This window comes from Neovison vison, chromosome 6 (assembly GCF_020171115.1).
Source record: "Neovison vison isolate M4711 chromosome 6, ASM_NN_V1, whole genome shotgun sequence".
NCBI classification, from domain to species: domain Eukaryota; kingdom Metazoa; phylum Chordata; class Mammalia; order Carnivora; family Mustelidae; genus Neogale; species Neogale vison.
In genome coordinates, this window is record NC_058096.1 from 78,227,386 (window position 1) to 78,250,356 (window position 22,971).

The 22,971-nt window shown below is 38.5% G+C and overlaps 1 protein-coding gene and 1 long non-coding RNA gene across 14 annotated transcripts in view; one reads left to right on the forward strand and one right to left on the reverse strand.

Annotated features, from left to right (window-relative positions):
- Positions 1-22,971, forward strand: part of MBNL1 (muscleblind like splicing regulator 1) — a 199,597-nt gene that overhangs the window by 142,395 nt on the left and 34,231 nt on the right. For all 13 annotated transcript variants that reach the window (XM_044251626.1, XM_044251627.1, XM_044251621.1 and 10 more), the window contains one exon: positions 17,384-17,554. In XM_044251626.1, coding sequence (XP_044107561.1) covers positions 17,384-17,554 — 171 coding nt within the window. The remainder of the gene's footprint in view (positions 1-17,383; positions 17,555-22,971) is intronic.
- Positions 269-5,305, reverse strand: LOC122908616. The gene is made up of 3 exons (XR_006384988.1): positions 5,160-5,305; positions 2,907-3,091; positions 269-1,311 (listed from the first exon to the last, which is right to left on the reverse strand). It is a non-coding gene; the product is annotated as an uncharacterized LOC122908616 (long non-coding RNA).

The window sequence follows — 22,971 nt, forward strand, 5'->3', positions numbered from 1 at the left end:
TACTACAGCAGGTAAACAAAAGTTAGTTTCACTTTATTGGAAAGTCTCTTGAGTAGTGCTTCAGGATTTTTGACAAGCTACCTACCATATTGATACTTCTTCTTCTTCTTTTTTTAAGATTTTATTTATTTATTTGATGCACACAGAGAGAGAAATCACAAGTAGGCAGGGAGGCAGGCAGGGCGGTGGGGGGGAGCAGGCTCCTTGCTGAGCAGAGGCCCCATGCGGGACTTGATCCCAGGATCCTGAGATCATGACCTGAGCTGAAGGCAGAGGCTTAACCCACTGAGCCACCCAGGCGCCCCATATTGATACTTCTAAGTAACCTTTTCCAATCTGAGTAATCCACATTACAGTTCCTATTTACTCTTTTCTGATGTAATTGTAGTGTGGAGTCCAGTTTTTATCTTGGCAAAAGGAAACAGTGAAGCAGAATAATGGACTAATGATTGAGCCAGGAATTTGCTATTAAGTTGCAAGAAATTATAGAATAATAAAGCTTAATTTGGCAGTTAGTCAATAAGCAATTTTCAGAACATTGCTAGATGTTGAAAAAGCACTGCTCGAGGTACGTGTGAAAGCTAGACATATAGTTAATATATGTTCTATGTATGTATGTCTATTAAACATGTATTATGTGTATATAGGATGTAATGTACATTTTGCTTTATAAGATTCCTATACGAGTTAACATTTGTTATGAGTCTAATGCTATTCTCGGTATTGTTTTGGGAATGCAGCTGAAAAAGAAAGTCATGGTTTTGCTCTCACGGAGCCTGGTGTAGTGAAGGAAACAGGCAGCTGGCATGTAATTATGATAAGGTGTAACGAATGCTCTGGAATCAGCCAGAAGAACATTAAACAAAGAGGAAGTTTAAAAACAAAAACTGCTTGCGGAAGGTGACGTTAACTGGAGACTCTTAACTCTAACTACAAGTTGGCCAGGCCAAAAACACCTGGCAGGGCGAGTATTTTGGTAGCTGGATATACATGGTCTAGTGATGTCTTGTGAAAGACACTGAACCTAGTTCAGTTCACTATAGCTGAGAGAGAGTGTGTGTGTATGTATGTGTTAGCACGTGTTAGAATAGGAGTAGAGGGGGAGAGATTGTGGAAAAGTTGGGTCTGGGAGATTATTAGGAGACAGGTCTGCGTTAGCTCTGGCCTGGACTGTTAAAGTAATGATTTCATTGGTCTTCCTGGCCCCTCTCTCGGCCACTTCAGGAGCTCTTGCCCTCCTTTCCGATGAGTTCATGAAGTACAGCTTGGCTGCTGTGGTGTCCTTGGCACCGGTCAGTGGCTCTCCCAGCTCTACAGAAGGAAGTAGACAATCTATAATTCAGTTTTTGAAACTGTCCCCCAAACTAGAGTCAGCCTGCTTTTCACACTTATTTCTCACATCTATTATAAATGTATTATTTGTCATTTTCGCTTCATACTATGCTATTTTCTCTACCTGTGTATCTTTTGTAACTCTTCATATTTAAATTCTACCTCTTCTTCAAAGCTGTTATCTGATTCTTCTAAATGGAAACATTCTCTTTTTCCTTCAAATTATGAGACCTCTTTATCTGAATGTCCTTAAAGCATTGTTTGCCTTCTATCCTTATATTCTAGTTATTTATGAGCATGCCTTATTTCTCTTCATGAAATAATGTCTGATCCGTTTATTGTCTCCACTGCCCAATAGCACTGAGCACATGAGAGGCCTCAAGAAATAGTTGGTGAATAAACGTAAAAATGAGTCATTTTAGAAGATAATAAGATTTCAGGTGAAGTATGTTCTAGGCAACCCCTTGACAATAATTGACAAGGCAACAATTCTCCTCTCCTTTCCTCCCTCGCTCCCTCCCTCCCTCTCTACCTTCCTTCCTTCCCTCCTTTCCCTTCTTTCTTCATCCATTCACTGCCTATATTCTAGCTTCCTTTTCAGTTTGATTAAGAGACAATGAATCAGTTGTTCTGTTTTCTCTTTCATCTGTGTCCGCACAGATGTGTCTGTGCGCATGCACTGTATTTCTTCTCTGTATATAAATCTAGCTTTTTTGGAACAACTTCATGGACTCGTATGCTTTGGTATTATTGCAAGAAACACAAAAGAAACCTTCTGTTTACCTTTTGATAATTTCTAGGGTGAGACCTATCAATTTCCAATCTCAGGATTGTAGTAAAATCTCAGGATTTTACTACAATTACAATCTCAGGATTGTAGTAAAATCCTGTGTTGCATCTGCAAGCAAACAGCAACAACAAACTCAAGTTGTCCCCAGTCCCTAGACTGTCTAGACCACCCATATCCTGCCCACCCATCAGTGGGATGCATGGGGACTCTGACATGTCTAGTACTAACTTCATTACTTCATAAAGGTAGGACCTTCCATGGGGTATTTAACCTCTGAAGCTTCTGTTTCCCCATTGGTACTAGGAGACTAATAAGAATCACTTCTTAAGATTGCTCTGAGGATAAATGATAGATAATATTGTGAGAGTTAAAGACAGACATTGTAATTACACCTGAACAGGGCTAGAGGAGGTCACCATTAGGGTAAGGTTTCTATCATTGTAATGGTCTTTCAAAACAAATGGTAATAATCCTGTGGAGACCTCATATCTCCTTTATTTGAAAATTTATGACATGCCAGTTTACCTCCATAAACATTTACTGCAGCTGTGAAAATTTTAGCTTGAGCATAGGCAACTTATAATTGAGTCATAAAAGCAGTACTGCAAAGATAACTTAGGAGCCGCCCAAGACCTCTGGCCCATTGTGGATGAGAGTGAAACTAAATTGTACAGGAACCATTATTAGATATCTAAAATGCCACAAAATCTTTGATACACTCTTTCTTTACAATACCGTCCAAGTCGAGTATATGACAAAAATACTTGAGGGCTCTCGTGGGTACCTTGATGACATGGGTCCTTTGACCCTCTTTTTCCCATGAGCTCTTTGGCATCCTATGAACAAGGCATTCAGAAGCAGGTGGTGCTATGGTCTGAGACACCGAGGCCCAAGGGAACGGAAGGTAATAGCTCTTTCTGTGTAGTCCTTGTCCTTGAGCACCCTTTCCACCACTGTACAGGGAAGGAGCTGTGAGAAAGACAGGTGAGAAATAGAAATATCAGTTAAGGGAGAGTCAGATGACATTAGCAGTTGTCCTGGAGTCATTGGCAAGCACTGCATTTGCAAGAACTATGGAAAAAGTTGTGATTGATGTGTAAATGAGAATGTGGGTTGGTATATATAGACTTACCAATGGTCCTCAGAGAAGCAGTCATTAGAATCATCTGAGAGCTTGCCTGGGATCCGGCCAAGATCAATGAAATCAGAATTTCTGGAGGTGGATGCTGGGTCTAGAAATTTATTATTTATAACGTGCAGCCATGGCTGAGGACCAGTGGCCTAGGCCTTATGGTATCATCACAGTGATGTGATAGCTGGGACACTGGAAATGCCCTCCTGTCTCTTAAATTGCTTATTCATTCTACAGACATTTGCTAAAAATGCTTAGGTTGCTAACTTAGATTTAGCCCTGTCTTTAACAAGTTCTTAATCTAGAGGAGTAGACAGACTTGTGGAAATTACCTGTAATACAATTTGACAGGTGCTGAGTTCACTACTGTGAGCTCATTCTCTCTGGCAAGAAAGTCAAGAGGAGGAAGGGAGGGACAGTGGGAGAGAAAATGTCCCCAGAAGGTGACATTTGAAAGGGTCACCTCTCATAATTAAATTTAACTTTAGAAAATGGTTACCTGTTATTATCAACTCCTTTTGAAATACAGATGCCCCCTTTCCTAATGGTAAGAGAAATGAGCGTTATTGAGCTCTTACCGGGAACCAAGTAAGCTTCCTCAGAGCCACTCAGGAACTACGTTACTTGGATGCAGTGTCACAACTGAAGGTACTGTTGAGCTAGGAGCTGAGACCTACATAAAGTCACATAGCCAGTGGGCCAAGAACTCTAGCGAACCCATGTCTCTCTCCTTGGCTCTGGATGGGTGTTTTTTGTTTTGTTTTGTTTTGTTTTGTTTTGTTTCGGTTTTGTGTGTGTGTGTGTGTGTGTGTGTGTGTGTGTGCTGGACCGTGTACATAGCTATCTTGGGCTACTTAGACACTTAGTATGAGTTCATTAGAAGAGATTCGAACTTCATGGTGTGCTGAAGGACTCTGGAAAATGGGAGGTTGAAGAAAGAGGAGAAAGGGTGCTTTCAAGCTCTTCCAGAGAAGTGGAACTGAGTAATAGGAAGCAGAGGTTGTGAGGTCCCAGGGATGTAAAGAATGTGCTTAGGAGAGTGAGAAAGGCCCAGGGAAGTCCATTTACTGAGTACCAGATCATAATTGAGGCGCTTGTATGCATTCTTTCCTTTAATACTTACATCATCCCCAGGATGGTATTCTTATCTTCATTTTTATAGAAGAGGAAGTCAAAGTCTGGTGAGGTTGAATAATTAGCCCCAGATCTCACTACTTAGTAAGTATCGAAGTTGGCATTCGAGCAAACAACCCTGTGATGGCAGCTCATGTGATGTTAACCATTGAGCTGGGGCTCAATTGCTTTTTTATGTCAAGTCCTGGGACATGGCCTGTGTGCAGATCTCTGACGCCTGCATATGAGAAGCTTACAAGCTGAGGACACGGATAAACCCAACAAGAGACCGGTGGCCTCTGGGTGGCCAGAGCAGAGTACAAAGATGTGGTTGGGGACAGAAGTAAGAAGTTACCTGAAAAAGGTGCCAATGGAAGGAGACTAGGGAAGAAGGGAAATAAAACTGAAAAGAAAAATGAAAAGAAATAATAAAAATGAAAAGAAAATGGGACTGTAGTATGTGAGTTGATAGGGGTCCTGGAGAAGTTGCAGAAAGAATGTTCTATAACGTTAGTGGACAACATATTTCATATTCTGAAACACAGGGCAACAGTTATTGGGGTTGTTGACCCTGCCCACTGGCTGGGCATGAGTGTGAGACATGACGCTGTTTCCTGGAGGCAAGGGGCATGGAGGGAAGATGTATGAACAAGGCACAGTAAAACCGAATGACTCTCTCAGGAGAGAAGCAGGCACGCAGTACCAAGGAAGGTAAACCATAATCGCTACTCACAACCACTTGCTTTAGCCAGAGGTAGGGAGTAAAATTCATGCATACGTTGCTTTACTCACTGCGCTCAACGGTGGTGTTTAGCTGATAGGACCTTCAGCCTAAATGTTGTTGGTAATGATAGCCAGAGAAAAACATCAGGTGACAGCAGCCTGTGCTTTCCCTCGTACATTCCAGCTTATTAAGAAACAGTGTTGCCATGGCTGGCGTTCTTGTGAGGCCCAACATCTCCATACTTTTCCTCTTAAATAAACACTTAAGAATACGCTCTGCAGCCTCTGATTGCCTTTTAGGACAGAGTAACCTTGTGATGATTAAGTTTTTTCAAGTGCCTCTGTTTAAATGATGACTTCAGTACCCTCCTGCCTTACAAAGAGCCTTCTCATAGATGTTTGTAAGGTTTGCATAATTCATATCTAGTTTTACTTGTTTGTTTATTGTGAACGTGGATCCTTTCTCAAAAAGCTACTGGAGGATACTAGAGACATGAATTCTTTCTCCAAATACCTATTTCATTCCTAGTGATGATTTGTAATAGCTTTTGTCGAGTGTTCTTTCTTTAGGTATTTGGGGACCTGCCTTAGAGAGCCAGTGGAAGTCTCTGGGGTAGGGGTGGGGTGAAAGAAAGAGACAGGCTCAAATGGCCTGTGTTGTGATACGGCTCTTTTTTCTTTTTTCGGGAGATTTTTTTTTCACCCTTACTGCCTATGCTGCTGCAGTCAGCATCCAATAGAGACGTGTTCTGGGCTCCCGAGCCAATTGTCTTTCTCCTCGCTGCAGCCTGAAGTCTGAGAGAGGGCTGATGGCTGTGCACAATTTTAGCAAATTGTCATGGGGACGTGGGGGTTGGGAGGGAGTGCTTTCCCCACAGGAACAGAGCCAGTGTCATTGAGCACATTTTGTTCAAGTACAAAGTTGATCTGTCTGAAGGAGACAGTGGTCAGCAGTGGTAAGGACCTTTGTCGCCTCACCTTTTCTTCCTGCTCTGTCATTGTTGTTTATGGGAAGAGGTAGCATTTAATGGCTGGACTTGAGGTCAGGTCTGTGAGGTCAGCAAGCGACCACATTTGATTTCAGTTAGGGAATCCCAGAGGTTTACAGAGGAGTCGGAATGAAAAACAAAAAAGGAAAGGTGTTTGAGATTTGGCAAAGATGATGATGTCTCTAAAATATTAGAAAGTAGTATAGTGTTGTAATTTCTGCATGTAACTGACAGACAACATTTTGGACGTTTGTTACAGTTGAAAGAATTATCTAGGCACTAATCCTATGTGTAGGTTACACTCTCCCAGAGAGTGGACTTGGCTGAAAGACTTACAATGGAAATACCCAAATGGGACTTGAAAAATACTGCATAACATTATTCTTTTAAGTTTATCATCAGTAATAATAAATCTTTCTTTAGGTATGTTAAAAATAGGGTCATCTCTATTTGTAGGTATGTTGTATGTAGAAGGTACAAACAGAGCAAATGCCTCATATATATACAAGGTAACAGTGTTATTAATCTTGAGCTCACATCACCAAGATGTTTCACCTCTTTGATTTTTTTTAGTTTCTTTTCTCTTGCTGACTAAAAGACTTATCCCTTAAAACTGGCCATCCTCTCTATATCCCTTCTATTTTTCATTTTATATATATAAAGATTTTATATATGTAAAGAATATGTATACACATATATGTTTATATAAATGTACATTTATATATACATATATACTTATATGTACACTTATAATATATAAGTAAATATGTATTTATGTATCTAAAGAATATATATATATTTTTTTCCCTATATAAAATCACCTTTTCTGTATTTGTCGTATATCCTGTATCCATTGGTATATCCGTTGATATATCCAGAAATCCATTTGTGTTGTATCCAAATCACAGAGGCCAGTCAGGGGAGTCCATAGATAATCCAAGAACCTCTTGCCTCACTGGATGTCTTGCTGAAGTGGGTAGTGTTAAGCAGAATTTTAACTTGTCTGGTGTTCAGTTATTTTCTACTGTTGACCCTACAGTAGAAGTCCCATTGAAGGCCAAAAAATGAACAGCAGATAAGCTGAAATTTGAAAGAGAATCTAATGTTTTCCATTACACTTTGGAAATACTATGTGGATGAGTCTTCTCCAAAATCAGTTGTTTATATTGTGAAACATATTTTCCTTTGTAGAACTCAACAGAGATGGAAGTGTTCCTTTGGCCCTGACCTATTCTGGTTAAAGTTATCTATGTTTTAGTGTGGGTAATGATTAGAAAAACATATGTACATACGTACGTACATATATACATACATACTTGAGAATGTGAAAGTGATCATCCGCTCGAATGCATCTCTCTAGCATCGTGCTGAAGAGCACCAGCTCCGTAGTTAGACTGCCTTGGTTTGGTTATGTGCCCTTGGACAAGCAGCCCCTTCCCCACACCCCTACCAGCTCTTCCTCCCCACGTACCTTTGGAGCGGTATATAAAGATGGAATGCTTTTGCACTGCCAGTGCCCTAGGAACTGTAAAGGACTGCTCAGACAAATCTTCCAAAAGATTGTTAAGGAAGAAAATTAAATGCATTTGACTTAAGACCTATACCTTCTTTTTACCCTCAGGAAATCCTTAAGAATATAATAGATATAGTCATGTGGTAATCCACCTAATAATGGGATGATGATGAATCGGGTACTATTTTTAAAACTTTTGATATTTCTCAATTGAAAGGCATGCTCTCCAAATAGAGCGCTAAATTTTATTAAGTCAATGCTGGGGTTTTTAATTATTAGCCAAGATCGAACAGTGTCTGATTTGGATGCCATAAAACTTAGGAAGTGTTTCTGCTACCAACAGTTTAGAAGTCTGACAGTGGCTGTACTGAAAAAATAATGAAGCAGTTGAAAAAATAATAGAAACATAGTGACCTGGCATTTCCAATTTTATGATGCCATAAAAAAGCAGCCAAGAAATGTTGGACTGTTTAATGATGCTGGCACTTACCAAATGTCACTGGGCTTTCACAAGGTCATGGAGACTCTGGTTTGACTCAGGGATGTTGGTCAGACCCATGTTGGGAGCACAGGGAGATTGGAATAGGGACAGACAGTAGGTGCCAATTAAACCCTTCACTAAACTTCATACAGTAGGCTACACACTTCTGTGGGATTCTATGGGGTGGAGGAGAGGCCATGGGTGGGAGTTGCTAAAAGGTGAGCCCATTTCTTCTTATAGCATCCGATTGCAAACGTTTCTTAGCCTAAGATCCTTGTGGGCCCTCACTGAAGAAGCTGAAATTTCTTCAGAGGACTGTCAGGTAAAAGTGTGCTGATACAGCTGCTGCTTTCACAATTGTATGGATTTGTGAGCTCTCACAGACAAAAGCTGCTGGAGAAAGGAGTGGTATTTTTGTAACAAGAATGTGTGTGATTTGTTGCCTTTTTCCCTTTCTCCACCCCCTCAGACTCTCATGCATTACATAATGCTGCTGGAGATGTGTAGAGTTTCAGTTATGCCACGTTCAAGATGATTAATGGGAATTGTGCAATTAAAGCTCCCAAGTTCTCTGGGAAAAAAGTCATAGTATCCCGATGTTTGAGTTAGAGTGCGTTGAGTTTGCGTCAGTGTTGAGGATATTTTGGGATATTGTAAATGTCACTATTGGTTTTAATGTCCAAGAATCTTCATCATCTCACTTCGGAATGTTCTATGAAATAGTGCCTCGAACAGCCTTTGAATACTAGCTAGAAACATCTAAACTTAAAATTGGTAGGTTAAGATCACGTTAGACTTTGATGAGAAAACGTTTAACCCGAGTGAAACAGGGTCTTTTATGTTATTTCAGGCCATGTAAAATTACAAATTTGCACTCAACAGATTGTGTGTATGCACCTGGGTTTGTGTATTTCTTTCTTTTCCTGGCAGTCAATCATTGTCGAGCCATAGTGTTTGTGTGGATATGAACTTTTTATGGAATCAAGAAAAGGAAAAATCTAAATTGGCCTTCTGTTGTGTTTCATTTGAAAATATTTTGTATCTGGTGTAATATAATTTAAGAAATTGAGACTATTTCAATAAAAATACATTCATAAATTTCTGCTCTTTTCTCTCACTGATAGGAGAAAAATTTCCCAGCTCTTGTATTGACCTCTAAGCTCTAAGCATATGGCCATATGTTGATTGGATGAATATATAGTAATTTACACCTAAAAAGTTAAGCTTTAAGTATTAATTAGTGTTACTGTATTTGCTTAATGTTAAGTTTGGAAAACTCGAGAGTATAAAATGCCCACCAAAATAAAAGAATTGACTCCTTCCTTCATATTCTGTGAGAATGCTAAGCATTTGTTGCTGGTATTGCCTGAAAATCCAATGAGTAAATTAAAACAGGAAAAGTAATGTTTGGTATAAAGAATATCTTCTTGCTTTTCCACATGGTGAAACTCTGAAATAGGTACAGGGGGCAAAATCATCAACAAAATTCCTATTTTGTTGTCTGAGTTAAAGGGCTATATAATATTTGAGAATAAAGAGAAAATAGAAAAAATACTGTTAGCATGTGAATATTTTATATTTATTTTATTATATTAAAATATAGGAAATACATGGTACTGGCTTATTAAGAGTATATATACTATATATATTTACAAAATAGTATAATACACTGTTTATAAAACACAACACAGGGGCGCCTGGGTGGCTCAGTGGGTTAAGCCGCTGCCTTCGGCTCAGGTCATGATCCCAGGATCCTGGGGTCGAGTCCCGCATCGGGCTCTCTGCTCAGCAGGGAGCCTGCTTCCTCCTCTCTCTCTCTGCCTGCCTCTCTGCCTGCTTGTGATCCCTCTCTGTCAAATAAATCAATAAAAAAAAAAATTAAAAAAAAAACACAACACAACAAAACAATAGCATAAAATCAATGAAATCCCCATGGAGATTTTCTAAGGGAAAAAAAAAAAAAAAGAATATATCTGTTCTACTACATTAGGGATTTATACCAAATGATAGTCCACTGTTCTCTGGGGTTTTATTCTGTAGCTTTCTGTAAGTATGTGTTTTTCCAAATAAAGCATGAAATGTAAATTTTAAGTCTTATATTCTAGGTTTCTTAAATTTGCAACACAAGCGGAATCTAAGTTTATAATACATATGTTGCTCTTAGAAATAGGTACATAGCTGGGATGAATATATGTGTGTGTGTGTGTATATAATTACATATATATATATATATATATATATATACACACATTTGCATATGACTAAAAACAACATTATGCCTTGGGTCCACCGCAATTTCAGGCGGTGGTCAGAAGCCTTTCATTATTTTTCTGGGTTCTCTGGCTACTTAATTAGCCTTTCTCAGTAGTTTCTTTTCCAAAGTAGGGAGTATATGTCTCACTTTTCCTTATTCTGATAAAGATTTTCCGTAGGGAAGTAAAACCAAAAAAATGTTCCTTACTCTTAAAGTCAGCATATCCAGTATTCTGGTTAACAGGTGGATGGAGCTATTAGTATGATTTTGGAATTTAATTGTTTACTTTTTTATATACCACAGTCTTTATTTGTTTTAATTTCAAATAAGAAAAAAATCAGCATTGAAGCTCACGTATTTGTACCATGGAAATTTTTAGAAGCTGTAGCTATTAGAATCTAGCAAAACTAGAAGGAGCCCACTCTTTTTGAGTCAGGTTTTATAGGACAAATCTATTATCTTAGGTTTGAGGAAATTGCCAGACATTTAAGTGTTGTATGAAAACACTTAAAGCTAATTACAAATAACTTTGGGTTGACAGTTTTTAATTATGTGCCCCTTTCAGGGACTGAATGTTGGTGTCCCCCTAAAATTCTTATGTTGAAGCCCTGTTTCCTGTATGGATATATTTGAAGATGGAACTTCTAAGGAAATAACTAAGGTTAAAGTCACAAGAGCAGGACCGGGATCTGATAAGATTAGCATCCTTATCAGAGACTCTGTGGAACAAACTTCTCTATAAACTTTCTCTCTTCCCGCACCCACGGAGGAAAGGCTGCATGAGGAATAGCAGGAAGGTAGCCGTCTGCAAGTCAGAACGCACTCTTACCAGAAACAGAGGAATAAAACCCTGTTGTTTAAAACACTCAGTCTGTGGTGGTTTGTTGTGACAAGCAAAGCGGACTAATACAGCCCCTATTAAATTCCATTAGGTATAAAGCAGCAGTTGACTGCCAACTGGAGATGATTTTGCCTCCCCCCTCACTCCTAGAGACATGGGGCAATACCGAGAGACAATTTTCATGGTCATAACTGAGGACAGGAGTGCTGCAGCCACTTAGCAAGCCAGGCATGCTGCTAAACATCCTACAGTGGACAGAACAGCTCCACCGCAAAGCCCTGTAAGGCCCAAAATGTCAAGAGTGCTGAGATTGAGAAAGCTTGAGTTGCCTTTTAGGATGCATGTGTTCTTGTAAGCTGGACCAAGTCCTGTAGGGAAACAGATAGGGTGTAAAGAAATACACACTCAGGAGCAACAATATCCTGTGTGTTAGGTACAATTAATGTATTTTCAATATTTGCAAGCCCATAAACTATAATTACTAGAGTTAATCAAGCTCCTCTCTACCCAAAGGAAAACAAAACAGTGAGTCTGTATGGGTGTGCATGCATGCTTGCATGTATGTACCGTTTTCTAAAAGTTGATCATGTTTTAAACTGCCATAAATTTCCTACCACAAGATGCTTGTGATTTTAAAGTAGATATTCTACCTATGTAAATTTATTCATGTTGTATTAGAATTGAAAATCATAAATTAGCGTGGTAGAGCCATAAGATACAATTTGGGAAATGCATGAAATGTTATTTCTTGACTGCCAATTTTTTCCCCTTTGGCAAAAATTTTGTGAGCTATTTCTATCATCTTAGCTGAAAAAATAAAAAGTAAGAATTTTCAATAGGAAGCTACCAAATTCCTTTGACAGAGTTTCTGCCCAGTATCTGAGCAATGAGTATCGCCAGAAAGTGCTTCAAAAACATTTGTGTATCTCAGTTGTCCCAAAGGAAATATGGGTTTTGTTTTAACAATTGAAATAAATGGTTGCAATTTAAGCAGTTTTTCCTGAAAACCAGTATTTCTAGTGAAAATTGGAAAAGACTCATGAGTATAAGCTGGTACCCCTATGAGTTTTTCATTGCCCCTTTATTTCCAGAATCTACCTAAATATGACCCAATAATTTTAATTCTACCACATAGTTACCATTTGGCAGCTTAACAAGATGTCTTTTCTTTTTATATTCTGAACTCTTAAATCACAGTGTGCCTTTTATTTTAGATAGAAGAATTATAGCTAACAATGGGAGATTAGTTTTTCTAGTTTTCAAATAGAATTTTGATTTTTTTTGTTTTATTAAGTTTCACTGACTTCTAAGTAAGACATGTCATTTTTGATTGTTAGTTCTTAAATAAATATTAAAAATAGCTAAGAAACCATTTCATCATATCTCTAAATTGCCATCTATAGTTAAATTCAATTTTATCTTTATTCTATAATTTATATCTCACTATATGCATATATACTGTATATACATACACATCATTTTTAGGTATGTACTATATGTTCTTACTATGAGTTATTTAAAATTATATAAATATATAAAAATATATAAAATTATTTATAATTTATATCTCACTATATACATATATAGTGCATATACATACACATCATTTTTAGGTATGTACTATATATGTTCTTACTATGAGTTATTTAAAAGTACATTTCAATGGGGCACCTGGGTGGCTCAGTTGGTTAAGCATCTGCCTTCAGCTCAGGTCATGATCCCAGGGTCCTGGGATGGAGCCCCACATCCTCTGGCTCCCTGCTCAGTGGGGAGCCTCCTTCTTCCTCTCCCTCTGTCCCTCCCCTCTACTCATTTTCTCTCTCTCTCTCTCTCTCCCTCTTTCTCTCTCTCAAATAAAAAAAATTAAATTTGTAAAAGTGCACTTTATCAAACTACAATGTTTGAAAATTAACCAGGTGCCTATTTTGAAGTTCACACATTTAATCTAAACATACATCTTCCTTTGTTATAATCACAAGCCCACGCCCATTTCAGAAGTTAATGAGAAAACCCTTAAATTCACAGTTGAACAGTTTATAACTTCAGAAATTAAAGACTTGATGAGTTGATCTCTTGAATGACCATGATTGGTCTCATAGAGGCTTTTAAGACGACACAGGGAAAATTTTGACTTTTTCGGAAAGATTACTTTTGAAGATGTAGAAAAATTACTGGAGAAAAATAGACTTAGTCTGAATTGATACTTTACTGAACTTCCTCCATTCCCTTAAAATATATAATATGTACCTTACAACTATGTCTTTGAAATCTGTGTTCGGTGAACCTGTAAAAAGCCACTTTGAGTGGCATGGAAGATATTTATGGTATAGACCCTATAGAGTGGCCTGCCAGTCATCTGGGAAGCTCATTGACAATAAATGTCAGTGCAATCAACAAAAGCAAACCACGGCAAGGTAACACTGTAAGAAATGTATCAGAGCGGTATTTTCCGTAGTGGGTGTGGCAAATACAGAGTGATAATTAAGGACCCAGCTTGCATTATTAATGACTGACAGGCATTGTCACTGGGTTTTGCCTTTTGCATTATTTTAAGTACTTTTAACAGAGCTAGTGCTAAACTAGGCAACTGCTGTTTGTTATTAGCTTCTTGACAGCCTGTTACAGCGGGAGCCATGTATGCAGTTGGCCCACTATCCTGCTCAACCCTTACACGTCACCAGTGAAATCAGTGGGGTTGTTACTATTTGACCAAAAAGGTATGGCCACTCAGAGCACTTAACTCCTACCTGGTCATACAGCAAATAAACAACACAGCTGCTATTCTGCTCTTCGAAACCAAGCTGTGTGGGATAAAATGTACAGTCATAAAGCAGTAGGTGGAACACCATAGAGCCATCAAAAAGGAATAAAACCTACTTTGTATTTTAGCATTAATCCTAGCAGCTTGATTTACTGTCTCTTGGGGTGAAATCTGGATGATTTAGAACACAGTTCCTTTACACAGATTTGCATGTGTGAGCGCTAGATACCGGCGGAATTTCCGTACTTAGATTTTTTTAATGTATTGTCACTGTATAGGTTTTAGGACACCAAATACATTGAAACTCTACAAAAATCCAGTTTAATCCCTGCTGAAACTAAAAAAAAAAAACCAAAACCGAAAACTTCTGTTACCTCTTCTCCCTTTATTATGGCGAACTTGATTGGGTGTTCAAGTTACTGGCCTCTGAATAAAAGCATCAGTAACTTAGTACAGCTCTGAATCAAAGTTTGGTATTAGAGTTAGTTTTTGTTCTACTATTTTCATTGTCTCCAGAATGGAGTTGGAGTAGAAGTCACCTTTAAGGATTTACTAAGAAGTATCCATTCATTGATTTTGCAAATGGGTACCGAGGTACGGTGCTGGGAACTCAGGTGCAGACTGTGGACAGACCTGGAGAGGTACCAGGGGTGTGTTCTCCTTAATTCTTCACGAGAGGTATATTGCTGTGATTCTCTCCAGAGTTTTAGGCAGTCTTCTAGAAGAGGATGTTTATTCTAACCTTTTCTTGACCTTTTTATTTGTCAAACCACAATTATTCAGCTGCATAGTCAGCATAAAACACGATCTGAACTCCCTAGGAAGCTGAGTTTATCTAACGTCAACTGCGGAGGCCACTCTGGTTTTTTTCCCCCACACGTCAATGAAAAATTCACGTGGCTTTGCAGAATTGTGTTTTTGTAGTGTTTTTTTGCTCTATCAAGCTAACCTGGAATACTGTGACAATGCAGCTCCCTGGGCTCCCCCCGCAGGTCTGTCACCAAAGACTGTGTGGAAGAGGCCTGCTTGTCTGCCTGGTTTTTCACCAGATACCCTCTTGATTCTTAGGAACAGAGCTTTTTGAAAGGGAAGCTTCAGCGCAGTCAAATCAAGACATGTATAGAAAGGTAGCGTTTGTAAGAAATTAGAATGGTATTTTTCCTAAGTGTGGCAAATACAAATAGAAAACCAAAGGTCTCAGCATCTCTTGAAAGGTCTGACATGATCTGACACAGAATGTATATAGGACAATACGATTTGTCTTCACGATTCCAGTCTGAGCTGTGTTCCTGGGGAGGAGGGACTGGGTGGTGCATGTGACAGGAAGCACTCAGATGAAGAGTTGAGGAAGATCAGTGTTGGTGTTGGCCAGGCCTAGTTCAAGGCCGAGGGCTATCTCTGTGCTATTTGAGGAGCTATAGAAACTGATCAGAATGAATTGACAGTAACGGAGTCCTGGAGTGGGAAATGGGGGCTATAACCTCGCTTATTTCACTTAAATAGATCTAATATTAGTAAGAAATATGATGTGAAGTTACTGGCAACCAGAGTTTCACTTAGAGCCAAATTGTTCTTTGCCCTGAAAAAAGCAGGTTTTCTCTAGGACACCTCCACTGGGTAGCCCTGAGATCGCATCCCGTGTTAGCCAGGAGCTTATTTGCATGGCCAGACGTTCTTTGGGTTTTCTTTTGTGACTCTAAGTGGTGTTTTTTTAGTACAAGTTACTTTTTATCCAGATGCTTTCAAGCTAATAACATGTTCATGATTTCAACAGATAGCAAGCATGATTTCATATGGAGTAAGTCACAAATATATAAATGTTACTTTGTGAACATATCAATAGGCATAACTAAGGGATTTTACAAAAATTAGCTTCATGCCAATATTTTGGTCTTCTTTTGTTAAATATACGATTAAAGGGGTGGGGGTGGTTGCAAATAGCAGCTCCTGACCTTTAGCTTGCCCATAGAGTGCCATGCAGTGCCAAGGGCATGACATATACATTATGTTCTCTGATTTTCACAATAAACATGTGGTGTAGGTCCTATAGTGATTTCGACATGGATACAAGGCCTGAGACTTAAGTTTTGTTTGCAGTTTCTGCTGCTGATGGGAGACCTGGGCCTCTCCCCTAGGTCTTAGGACCTATCAGTTCCTTGGTATTAACTACTGTCTTATGCTACCTTCGGATTTAAAGTATTATTAGCGATGCTTTATTACATAAAGGTTGCCAAAATGGAAGGCAGTATCCTATGAGATTAGCCCTTTACAGAAACTTATTCCTAAAAACCTGAATCAAAACAAGCCAGAAATAGATCTTTCAAATTAGGGTTGTGACAAGATTTTTATCAAAAATGTAAGCATGCTGAGTCAGTTTACAGTATGAGGTCAAGTCATGGCAGATGGATTTTTCTTAGAAAAATCAAAGAAAGCTCAGGAAAGTGATTGATGCTTCAGTTGAATCTTCCTTTGACCCTCCCAAGCAGTTCTAATTAGATCTATCGGTGAAAGAAGTTGTCAGGGTTATAATTGATGAGACCTTTTACTATAAAGGCTTGAGAACATATTGAAATAATATGGAAACAGTGGAACGTTGATAGTATTGAAACAACATGAACTAAATCCCTTTTATATTATTTCATATTATAGACTTTAATATATATTTTTGATGAAAAAAACTGTCCCAAAAGAAAGGGTATATTTATATTTCTTAATTTTTACTAACATTTTGTTCCTCCATTTTACGTTATATATCTTTTGGAGGATATGTATGTCTATTTATACCTCTTGGTCAATGGAGACTAGATTTATCTTTGAAAGGTTAAAGGCTACATTTTCACCAGTGTTTCATTATACTTACTAATCTCTATGTACAGGGGGAACATATGGGCATTTTCTTTTTCACCTGTAAATTTCTTAATACATGGGTTTGTAAGCTTAGTAGTAATTAATTTTATTTGTTAATACTTGTAAAGTGATACTTGTAAAGGTGCTTAACTGAAGATACAGTGTGCCTTGAATCCTCTAAATTCATTTCCTTAGAACTCAATATAAGTAAAAATAGATGCTAAAACTTCCTGATTCTTTTGGGTTCATTAAAGTTAACCAGGCGATTTGGAAGGAGCTAATATTTTTCATTGCATATTCTTTATTTTAAGACTACACTGGCAGTTTGTAGATTTTTAAACTTAGAACGAGAAATATTAGTGCTAATATTAAAAGAAGGGAAATTCTTTAAGCTTTAAGACTTTTTTGGAATGTCTTAACATCTCATTTGGATAGTGCATTTGGGTGAATTCATTACTTATTCTAAATGTATGATAAGTGGGTATGTATAGTGCAGTGTGCTAGAAACCCATGGTAGATCCAGGTGGTAGGTTTGCATTATCTTTATTTTTTAAGATTTGCTGGTCTAATCTTTTTTAAATGATATTTTCTGCTTTTTGTCTTTTAGGGTCGTTGCTCCAGGGAGAACTGCAAATATCTTCATCCACCCCCACACTTAAAAACCCAGTTGGAGATAAATGGGCGCAATAACTTGATTCAGCAGAAGAACATGGCCATGTTGGCCCAGCAAATGCAACTAGCCAATGCCATGATGCCCGGTGCCCCATTACAACCCGTGGTAAGCACATCTTCAGTTCTCTTTCATCGAGTTTGTAATTTCAAGTGCTCAGTTTCAGTATAAAAGTAATGATTGCACTCGATTAAGTGAACATAGGTAACAGTATCAGGTGTCTTACATTTTCTAGCAAAATTACCAAGCAAAGCCCGAAACAGTTTTCACATTGCAAAGTTAACTCATCTTCTCGTTCAATCATGGGGAAATTTACTTATGACATGTTCTCCCCCTGAAATTCTCTTCACATGAAATCCTGTGATTTTCAGGTATTAAAATGGTCATCAAACTCATCACTATAGTCCATGTGCATTTTCAGGCTCCCTTTAATAATAGTAATACTTTTATAATTTGGTATAGATCAGCTTTAGTTTTGAGAAAAATTCTCCCTTTCCTCCTTCCTTGAAGAGGATCTGTTTGCATCATTTTCTTTATTGAAAAAGAGCTTCTGTTATTTTTTCAAACTCAAACGGAAGTTATTTTGTAGTTACAAATGCTAGCAAAATTCTGATAGTGGTGAATCAATATCATGCATTAAAAGAAAACTTATCAGGAGAGGAGAGGCAGAAACTCCCAGGGCTTTTAAGCAAAGAGCTAAGTATTTTAAACTGTAGCTGGTCATAGAGGTTTAATGTGTACTGAGCAGTGTGTATGGGAATAACTTTTCATTCTGATCATATTTATTTATTTATTTTGGGAGTTTGAGGGAATGTATACCCTAAACGACTTTGATAACCTTTACTCCCATTTATTCATAAAAATGTAAGATTACTATCCTAAGTAATTTTAGATTACAAAAGGTATTCTGATATTAATTGTGATATAATAATTCTATATTTAAATGCATGTTAAAATTTGTAATGATCAGAGTGTATCTGTCAGTAATTTATGTCACTAACTTATATGCAATATTATGAGGTTATGGGAATGTGAAGACCCACATTTTTCTGATATGCTAACTGTAGCATGTGTGCTAACTAATTTTTTTCCTAATACATTTTAACACCTGAACTCAATGTAATTATTATTCTCTCTTAGAACTTAATGCACCAATCATTCCAAAAAAGAGGGGGGGATTGCATTTCGAGGTGGGAGGGATCTCCATATCACATCGGCAGTGATACCAATTATCAGTACTATACAGTTGAGGTGAGAGAATATTATAATTCTGTGTCTGTTTTAACCTGATATATATTTTTTTTCATTATTGGGGGCTCAGTTTAAAATATGATATCTTAAACTTATTTTTTGTGTCATCTGACATCTGCTAATATTATATCTGCATTGGGATAGCGTGAGAATTTCCATTTGGTTAAAAAAGAAGTTTAGTTATAATCATTCTCAGTAGCATAAAGCACAGGACAGGAGGTGTCTTTAACAGCTGGCCCTCTCCCACGGTTTCAAATATCTGATAAATCCTTGGGGTGGCTACTACTGTAGCTGATATGCGATCTCTCCTTGATGTGAAATACTTTGTTCCACTTAAACATTTAAAGCCTGCTTACTGTCAGGCTCCACCCTCTCAGTGACTGGCAGCACCTCTGGGCCATACTGCTGGATACAGAGCTGGTCATGGCATTGAGCTCCTACTCACTGTGACATCTTGGCCCATCTCCTGACTTAGTCCTTGAGCTTTACTCTCAAGGCCATTCCAAGGTCATTGTATGGGTAATCCTGGGACAGACCGTAAACGTTTATGCTCATGTCTGTGAAATACGGTAACAAACGTGTGGTGTGCACAAAATCATAATTTCTGAAACCATCAGACAAATCACATGTCCTGGTATCTTTGTTGGAAAATTCTCTACTTAGGCAAAACATTTATTTTTATTAGTTGTGAGCACATTCAGGCTTTATGTTAATTTTCCCTGGTATGACTAGATTTGAATGCTGAATTACCCTTCTGCTAAAGGCATCCTGAGATCATAGTCTAAAAATATACTCTGTTCAGGGTGGCATTTTTGTAATAAGTATAGAAGTCATTTTAATTATTCAGTTTTAAAGCATTCGGGGCTTTAATGACTGTAGAGAAGGCTCTAATCCAGGAAATTTGCCTTCAAAATCCCACCTGAGACTTTTCGATTCTTTGTGTAGTCAGCCCGGCTGATGAGAGTAATCATACAGAATATTCAGAAATAAATGAGATGGTCATGACCAGCTGCTTACTGGAACTTGAATGCTGGGTCACCAAATAGGGATGACAACAGGGCTGGAAGCAGCCAGGTGACTATTACGGGCCATGGTTGTCACTCAAAGAGGATGGCCACTAGTACAGATGTTAGTGTTTGAAGACACAGCACACACTTGGATCCAGCCCAGGTAGGGGTTCTATCGAAGGAGAGGATACTGTGAGCAGATCCATAATATCAGGAGTGGTGGGAGTACCTGAGCAGTTTCGGGGTTTGTAGTCGAGTAGGTGAAGCCTCTTATCTTTTTAGGGCAAACCCGTTTGGTCCCTAAAACCACAGCTGAAGGAACACGAAGAGGAGGAGGAGCTGGGGAGTTCTAACCAAATCTGGAAGCATCTCCAGTTGTGCCTGGCATATAGGGAAATCAAAAATCGTTGATGAGTGAAAGAATGAAGTAAGGCATTTCCTGAATACAAGGAAGACAGGCAGAGGTTTGTGGTAGTTCACCTGGCCCTGTGGTTCCAAAGGAATCATCAGCGGGAGCCAGCGTATAAGCCCCGTTATAGAAATAGCAGCATAGTCTGGGGTGTACAGCTGGGTTCATGCTAACACACTATTTGCAGAGGCAGCCAGGGCCTCCGTGATCTACCAATCATAAACCCAGCCCAGTTGGGTGGGTTTTCATCTTTTCAGAAATTTTGATGACACTGAGCTGACTTGGGGAATGTAGGGCTTTAAAGGAGAGCTTCCTTCTTTTGTTGACTTTATTCTGTTGTTATGAAATGCACCAAGCCAAGAATCAGAAAGAGGACTTCCATTTTGGGGGCAGAGACAACACTCTGAAGGCATTTACTGCACTCACTACTTGTTGTATCATAAATCCACACCATCGTCCTATAAAGAAGGTAATATTATCTCAACTTTAGAGATGAAGACACGAGGTTCAGAAAGGTTAAGTAATTTGCCCAAGGTACATAGCTAGTGGGTGGTAGGGCCAGGATTTTAACCCAGGCTGTTCAGGTTCTGGCATCCGTGCTGTAGAAACACTAATGTAGAAACATCACACCAACTAGCTCTGGGTCCTCGGTTGAGGACCTCGGTTGAGACATCTGACTTCATTAATATAGAGTGATAACTTTCAAATATGTTATCTGCAAGTTCCTAACAATCTCGTAATTGTTTCCATTTCATAAAATGAGAAAATAAGTAGTTGAAAATAAGTCACTGAATTTACCTATGTGTCTACTTCCTAAAATTTGTATAAGACATTAAGTAACAGGCATTAAATTCTATTATCATTTCCAAGCCCATAAGGAAAATGTAAAAAGATCTTATTTCTCTTTATTATATGATCTTTGAAGAGAAATGAAAGACCTGTAGTATTTGGTTTTCCAAATGTAAAAAATTAAACATATGGATTTTTTGTAAGTACCACTTTTAAAAAAAAGTATTACTACTTTGCTATGCACTATCTGATGCAGAGATAATCCAACCAGAAAACTAAGCAACCTAACCAAATATAGACCATATCTTGTGGCTCACAACTTGGAAGCATCTGGTGTGTTTCTTTGATCCATCCTAGAAAGATGTCTTCAGCAATTCTCTTGATTCCATGCTTTTGTCATTGCCCTTGAAGAGCTCTGCACAAGCAGTGGTTATGAAAAGCTGTATCTGAGCTCTGCTCTCCTACTCCACTCCTGTGCCTTTCCCTAAGGTTTGCTCCCAAACCTTAGCCTTGGCCATTGGTAATTTCTGAGGGCAGCTCCCCATAAGGTGTACACACCTAGCTGCCTTGAGGTACATAACTCAAGTTGAATTCTTGTGCCTTTCATGAATTTGAAATAGCCTAGCGATAAGAAATTCAAAGTTATTGGACTTAGCAGAAAAGTCTTGGGAGCTCCTTTGCTCTTCCTGACGCCTCACCTTTGCTGGCCCGGTGTTCCTGCATCATGGTTGTTGGCAGCTGCGTGCTGAAAGTTTTGAAGTCATCATTTGTCACATTTCCAGGAACACCTAGAATTCTTAAATTGGTTTTTAGTGCTTTATCCCCCAGCCTTCCCAACTAGTGACTGAGACAAGGCCACTTTGTGAGAAAGCGTTTCCAGTCAAACGTGGCCATATCTGTCATCCGCGGTCCACGTACCTGTCCTTCTAGTGCCCGTTTCGGTCAAGGAGCCGGTGCTTTCTGAAGCAGCTCGAGGATGGGCCAGAAACTTAGGGACCGGGCCACACGTACTGATACCTTCTTACTTGATGGGCCAGAAGTGAGTCTTCTTTATGTAAATGATTGTTACTTCATTAAAACTAGATTGAAGTGGCAAGGTGACATTAAAAAAATAAAGCCAAGAGGTCATTGTGATTGGCCCAGTCAACAAAGTCTAGAAGCAGACTTTGAAACAGTATTCTTATTTTATTCTAGTCATATGCTGCATTCTTGGGGAGGAAAAAAAAAATACTTGGTAATGTGATTTGTTGAGAACTCCCATTAGCCTTTGGCTGTTTAATATTCAAAATAATTGTTTACAGGAATGTCTCTCCTTTCTGTACAGGGTTGTATGTACCCAGAAACATGGCTTTATATACCTTGATTATGTGCTATCAAGTTTAAAAAAAAAAAAAATTTTTTTTTTTTGGTACTGCTTGCAAGTTCAGCATTTACAAACATACACACACACATGCATGCACAAGGGTAAAATCTAGAAAAATCCTTGTATTCCATAAATCGCATCAAATGCTGATTAGATACTTTATTATATATATTCTACCCATTTAAAAAAATCACAAACACTGTTTCACATAATGTATTAAAATAAGTTAGGGCTCCTATGATATTTGCAACATTACAGCATGGTCATACCACCGTTTGGAAACTTAGAAAGCTCAGGTTTAAAAAAAACAAAAACAAAAACAAACGCAAAACAATACTAAAAGACATTATAGTTTTCAAACAAGCATCCTAGGCCAGTTAACGATTACACTGTCAAGTGGAGAGGAAGTAACATTAAATCGCTTTCTTTTACGTTCACATAGCTATGCTAGAAAAATTTTAATGCGTTTGCTAAGTGAGTTTATGTGCTGGAGAAACACATTACTTCCGACACGAAGCCAGTGTGCCAAGGAGCTGCGCCCATGGCAGCCGCTGGTGCCATGCAGAGCGAGGGAAGCCTGGTGCAGAAGACCCACTGGGCCGCCTATAGTCAAATTTGAGAAGAGAGGGTTAAGTAAACAAGTGTGGTGATCAATGCCAAATTCGAGTGGCGAGGAGTTCTATGGTAACAGAGGGTAGAGGGAAAA